The sequence below is a fragment of the Octodon degus genome, unplaced genomic scaffold, assembly GCF_000260255.1.
Source record: "Octodon degus isolate 3935 unplaced genomic scaffold, OctDeg1.0 scaffold00382, whole genome shotgun sequence".
NCBI lineage: Eukaryota > Metazoa > Chordata > Mammalia > Rodentia > Octodontidae > Octodon > Octodon degus.
In genome coordinates this window covers 615,352-621,842 of record NW_004524958.1, presented here as the reverse complement: position 1 = coordinate 621,842, position 6,491 = coordinate 615,352, and the positions used below count along the sequence as shown (strand labels likewise).

The 6,491-nt window shown below is 44.9% G+C and overlaps 1 protein-coding gene across 1 annotated transcript in view; it reads left to right on the top strand.

The window, feature by feature from the left end:
- The window catches only part of Zim2 (zinc finger imprinted 2), an 18,463-nt gene extending 15,215 nt beyond the window's left edge, over positions 1–3,248 (top strand). The window contains 1 exon segment of the mRNA XM_012513253.1: positions 2,437–3,248. Coding sequence (XP_012368707.1) covers positions 2,437–3,248 — 812 coding nt within the window.
- Positions 3,249–6,491: the final 3,243 nt, after the last annotated feature.

The window sequence follows — 6,491 nt, the reverse complement described above, 5'->3', positions numbered from 1 at the left end:
TCTACTGAGCCATCTCCCTGGCCCTTAAGTAGGTGCTTTAGACCACTGAGCCATCTCACCAGCCCCAAAGATTTTTTTTTTTTTTTTTTTGGTGGAACTGGGGATTGAACTCAGGACCCTGCGTTTGCCAGGCAAGCGCTTATTCTACTGAGCCATCTCCTCGGCCCCTGGGCCTATAATTGAATGGTGAGATGTGAGGTGTTCTTCAAAAGTAGAACACATGAATTAATGGATATACAGCAGGCCATGGAAACAGGGATTAGGACTGGCTTACTCTTTAAAAATTTTTTTTTTTTTTTTTTTTTTTTTATGTATTTGCTACAAGGTCTTGCTATACAGCTAGGACTCCTAGTGATCCTTCTGTCTCAGCCTTTCCAGCTGGGATTACAGGCATGCGCCACCACACCAGGTGTTGGTGGCTGGCTCTGTCTGCCTGGGATGGGGCCAACATGGCATGTGGTACTGGGGATAGAACCTGGGTCCTTGCATTTGCCTAGGCAGGTGCAAGACCACTGAGCTATCTCCATGGCCCTAGTCTTCCACTCTTGACCCTTTCTTTAATGCATTTCCCACTGGCTCGAGGCACTGGTGGTATGTGCAGTGGTTCCAGCCAGTGAGAATGCCACATGTTTAAATGAGAGCAGGCTGCTTCGTGACATAGGAAGCATGGTCCAGATGTGAATGTGCCAAAGACCATTTCCTGAAAGCTCTAATCCATTGTGATGGGTCTTGCTCTCTCTCTTTGCCTGGTGACTTTCCTAAGCTACATTCTGGCTGTGCTTACGTTTTGAATATTTGTCAGGATATACCCCTGCGTCTGTTACTGCCTCTTCCAAACCACAATCTTATACTTGATCTCTCTCTCTCTTTTCTTTTTTTCGGTGGAGCCAGGGATTGAATTTAGGCTGTTGCACTTGCCAGGGAAGCACTTATTCTACTGAGCCATCTCCCCAGCCCTACTTGATCTCCTTGGCTTCTTTCTTAACCAAGGAATTGCCTTTATAAAGCCCAGTTTTTTGACGAGTTTCTAAATAGCCTCATAAGAAAATTCAGCTTGCAGCAAAATATTTCCTTTTTATTGTGTCCTGAAATTCATTTACTAATCTCATTTCCTACAGATCTGCCAACTTAAACTCTCATATTTCTGTCTTCCCAGAACTATTTCCATAATCCAATGTCTTTGCTTGGGCTGTTTTCTAATGTTGCCATCCCCTTCACTACTTGTGAGGTACAAGTTTTGTCCCCTGCATTAATTTTTTTCATGGAATCAATTACTCTATATCTGCCTCTGTAGTGGTTTTAGTCTGATTGGAGTCCATTTTATAGACTTCTGATTTCATTGGGTTGGACAATGCCTTGCACAAAATAGGCTCACTAACTGTGGAATTGAAGACAAATGGTTGGTTGGCAGTGTAGATGGGGATAAAATGAGAGATTGGGATCCAAGAAAAAAGAATCTCGTTTTAAGCAAGAAGTTGTTGATCTGTGCATTCCGTGTTGCCTCAGACAGAGGTCCTGTAGTACCAAGATAATAGGTATTTAAAAAAAAATTTATTTGGTTGTTATAGGGTCTCTCTACACAGTACAGACTCAGTGATCCTCCCACTTTCAGCCTTTCAGCCTCCCCAGCACTGGGATTACAGACATACCACTATGCCCAGACACTGGCTGGCTCAGCCTGCCCTGGGGGCCGGGCTGGCATGGCATGTGGTGCCAGGGATCAAACTGCGGTCCCTGCGCTTGCCAAAGCTTGCCTAAGCAGCTGCTTTAGTCCACTGAACTATTTCACTGGCCCAATAGACATTCTTTAAAGATGCTTCATTATAAAATAAACTTGGGAAATGTGACATTCTTGAGTGCTTCCCCCTTTGAGATCTGAGACACATATCAAAGATTCTGAAGTCTTACAGAAATTTAGCTTGCTTGACTGGTATTTTCTAGCATTTCGCAAATTGACACATGGTTATTAGTTTTTGAGAGTATTAGTAAACTGCTAAGCATGGGCTGCAAAGTGCTGCCAAACCCCAGCCCTCAATCTTTCTGGCTTCCTCCTCCTGCTGTTCCCCTTGTCTCTGTCATCTTTGTCAGCCTGAAGTCCACCTGGACAGCTTCTGCTGTTTTACTGCTATTCTTACACCTTCTTGCTTATTGTCCTCTACATTCCTTTCTGATTTTCTTCTCTGTGGGATCATTCCTAAACACTTAAACATTCATAAGAACTATTTAATTGTCTCTTGTCTCTTCTGTATCTACTATAATGCCATGTCTCTCGGAGAAAAAGGAGTAGAGGAACTTTTACATTTCTTTTAGACTGGGAAAAGGGACCTCAAACCAAAGAACCAAGCCCAGAGCAAAACCTGGTCTGGGGTAGAAAAATCATCTTCAGGGGCAGGAATAGTGGTTCTGGCAGTGGTGACTTCTCATATGTCTATTTAGGAGACTCTCCTGATCCATTGGAGTCACCCCAAGGCAACGAGAAGAAACAGATTTTCAGCCCAGTAACAATGAGTGACACTGAGACCCATGCTCAGGAAGGAAGCCATAGTAGTGATGAATTTGAGAGAAATAATCTTTCCCTGCAGTCAGAGGATCTTCCAGGAAAGTGTGCCCAGGAATGCAGTGTTACTGGCGTGAGCACCAGCCCCCAGCAGATGCAACGCTTCAGGTGTAAAATTTGTGAAAGAGCCTTTAGTACCAAAATTGGCCTTGTGAAACATGAGCTGATCCATACTGGGAAGAAACCCTTTGAGTGTAAGCAATGTGGTGCAGCCTTCTTCCTCATGCCACACCTCACCAGGCACCAGAAGTCTCATGCTAGTAAGAAGCCCTCTGTATGTAATACAGGTGCAAAATCTTCCATCCAGCATGCAGATCTCTCTGGGCATGGTCAGGAAGACTGCTGTGAATGTGTTCACTGTGGCAAAACTTTTACCCGGGCTAAACATCTTTCTCAACATCTTCAGGCCCATGAGGAGGCAGAGGCCCTTCGCCCTGCATTGTCCCACAACAAGACATATTTAATTCACTACCAGCGGGAACAGCGCTATGTCAGCGAGAGAGCCTCCCGGTGCTGTGACTGTGGGAAAACCTTCAGCAGTAGTTCATACCTAGTTCAGCATTACCGAATCCATGCTCAAGAGAGGCCTTACCAGTGTCAGATCTGTGGGAAGTGTTTCAGCCGAGCCTCAAACCTCACTCAGCATTACCAGCACCATTTTCAAGAGAAAACAATTGCCATCACTGTTTAAAAACATTTAAAGTAGAGACCACTTTCTCACCATCTCTGGCTTTGTTCTATAGAAACAAATTTTGAATGTGCTAAATTTGAGAAGGGCCTCTACCTGCCCTTACCACACCTGGTTAACAACTTGAAAGTTCATTGAAGTACAATGGAGAAACAGGAAGGAGCAGTTACATGGTTGTGCAGCAGTCTTTGTGCAAGAGGGGATTCACACACAGCAGTAGTCACATGGACAAAAACTTAAGAGTTTTTTGTTACAAAGCAACACAGCTAATAAGCTTTGCCCTCCTTCGGTGCTATTCATGAACAGAGAACCTAGATTTTGACGTGTTGATAAAAATTTATAATAGACAGTGTTGCTCCACACTGGCAGTCTGTGGCCTTAGTTTTTATAGAAGAGTTAACATCCACATATTAGCAAGGTGGAAAAGTTTTCTAGGTGCCGCCTAGATGAATAATTCACTAGGCTGATGTTATTGGTCATATTTTTACATAGCATTTCATAGTTTGTAAAATGTTCTTTTATGTATTATTTGATCCTTCAGGCTACCTAGGGCGTGTGACATCAGCCAATCTCAAAGACGTTTTGGGATTCGTGACGGAACCAGGGTCACACTTGTGTGAGGCATGCACTCTACCACTGAGCTGTATCCAGCCCTATTTTTTATTTTGAGACAGATTCTCACACTCTTGCTCAGGGTAGCCTTGAATTTGTGACCCTCCTGCCTTGGCCTCCCCAGTAGGTGGGATTGGAGGCATGTACCACCATGCCTGGCTAAGGTGCAGACTTAGACACTCATGCCCCAGACCAGTTTGCTCACTGCTGACCAAGGCATCTCAGTGTCCTCACCACTACTGTGTGTTCTTCCTGGGCCGGCTGCTGTCTCTTCACTGCCTCTTCTGAACTTTCTTCATGACTTACCTCTGCTGCTCCAGTAGGGTCTTTAGCTGCCGACATAAAAGACAGTGGGTCCTTTCTGAGAAGTCCGGGTGTGGGCCATCTGTGCTTGTGGGGCCTAAGACTACTAGAGGAGCCTCAATAATTAGGGCAAATCAGGAGCCCCAGACTAGCTCATCCTTATTCTTAAGCTCCTTTCATGTCTCAGCTGACAACGTGGACAGCTCCCCCTGCTGCTCTCTGTGTGTCTTGGCATGGCAGGACTGTACACAGAGGCTGCCTAGGTACAGGGAAGCTCGCTGAGGATGCCCAGCCTCTCAGCCACTGCTGCCTTCCTGAGCTGCAAGAGTGAAGCACAGAACTGCTGCCCTGTGTCACCTTCCAGCTCCACATGGCCCCGTGGTTTGGGTGCTTGTGTTGAGGTTAATTAGTTTAATTAATTAATTAATTTGTATGGGAATCAAATTCAGGATGTTGCACTTGCCAAGCAGGTACTTGTGCCACTGAGCTGTATCCCTGGTCCTACTTTAAATTTTAGAGGCACTTGTGTCATAGGCTTTCTTTGTTCATGTGTGGTGATGCAAGTAATGTGCCTTCCTTAAAGATTAGAGAATTTTTTTCTTTGAATGTGTGTATTCTTCCCTCCCAGATAGACTTGTCAAATTTTGTCCTTCGACATTTTTCCCTTAGGCATAGATCCATAAAGACTTATTTTTAAAAAGTATTTATGAAATACTGTTAGTGCTGCTTGGAAGACTGTATTTTTCCGCCTCATACATCACAACCATCTTTCCACAGCCGTTGTGCGCTCCTGTTTCGTTTTCAGGGTTGCCTGAGTGCTTGGTTGTGTGGGTGCGTCTGTTGTGCTTAGCCTCGCAGGGTAGGAAGCCAGGGCCAGCTGCTGCCTCTGTGCAGTGCACGCCGCTGCTGCTGCAGTTCTGCTCCCTCCTGCCTCTCGAGGCTTAGTGTTTGCATTAGCAGTCTTCTCATGTTGGGTCTTATTTTCCAAGGGGAAAACACATCATTTTAGTTGTATTTACTTGATTTTCAACATTTTTTGGTAAACTTCATAAGCAGTTATACTTCTCTGTCTGTGTTACATGTCTTTCAGTCATTCATGTCTTTAGTGTGAGCAGTCTTTTTCTAGACTAGGTAAAGGTATTTACCTGCTGTCTTCGTCCACAAGTGTTTTTCCTAGCTTATTTAGCAATTTCTTTGAACCTTAGCATGCTTCGCTCTGGATTTTTCATTATTTTTAATATGCTTTAACAATATGCTTTCTGAATTTACTTATATATATTGTATGAAAAGGGGGTCAAAGTCACCCCTTCCCTGTTGCCCCTGGGGGTCTAACATCAATAACTAGTCAAAGAGGAACACAGATGCTTTATACTGTGTGGGACCCATACCCAGACCTGCTGTTTCACTGGCTTATTACCCTGTGTTGTTGCTTATCCATACTCTTTCATTATTGTGCCTTAAAATGTGTGTGTATGTGCAGACTTTTTAAGATGAAAATGTATGTTTATTAATTGAAAATAGCCTTTTGACTTTATAAAGAATTTATGCATGAATTAGAATTAATATTTTTAGTTGTAATCTTATCATCTAGGAATATATTGTCCTTTCCTGTATCCAAGCTTTTTTTTTATCAATCAATAAAGTTATATAGTTGTCTTATGAGATCATATTTCCTTTAGTTATTCCTATGTTATTGTGGTATGGTTTTCTTGTACTGTTTCCCTTCCATTTCTCATAAAAAATGAGCCTCTTAGGGATAGGGTCGCTTTGCCAAGGACTTTGGGCTCCAGAGTCAGGCCTACTGCACGGGTGCTTTGTACAAGTCTCTTGTAATAACCTCAGGTACAAGTGCCCATAACCTCACCTAGCAGGAGGCTACTGGCCTGGCCAGGCAGAGACCACAGTGTCCTGGGCCAGCCTGTGGACAGGGTGAGGGGAACTGGGCTGCCTGTGGGATGCACTGGAGAGAAGGGTATGGCCCTTCCCTAGGTGACAGCGGTCAGGAGAGGTGAGGGTGGCCTGACTCTGAGACAGAGGCACAGTGCAGCCTGCGGCTTGGACCCCGCCCCAGGCCCACTCCACCCCGCCCTCCCCAGGGAGTACTGCTGCCCCTGAGCACAGCTCCTCTGTGGGCAGGGGGCCCAGCCCAGGGTGAAGACATGCAGCCAAGTCTGATGCTGCTCTTTGCTGTCATGGGAGTGTCACTCGTCGTGCACTTTCTGCTGCAGTTTTGTTTCTTCCTGGGTTACACCAGAAAATGGATTTGCCGTGAGTTCAGCCAGACCATTGTCACCCAAGTCCCACATAAGTGGCCAGGGCCCATGTGGAAGC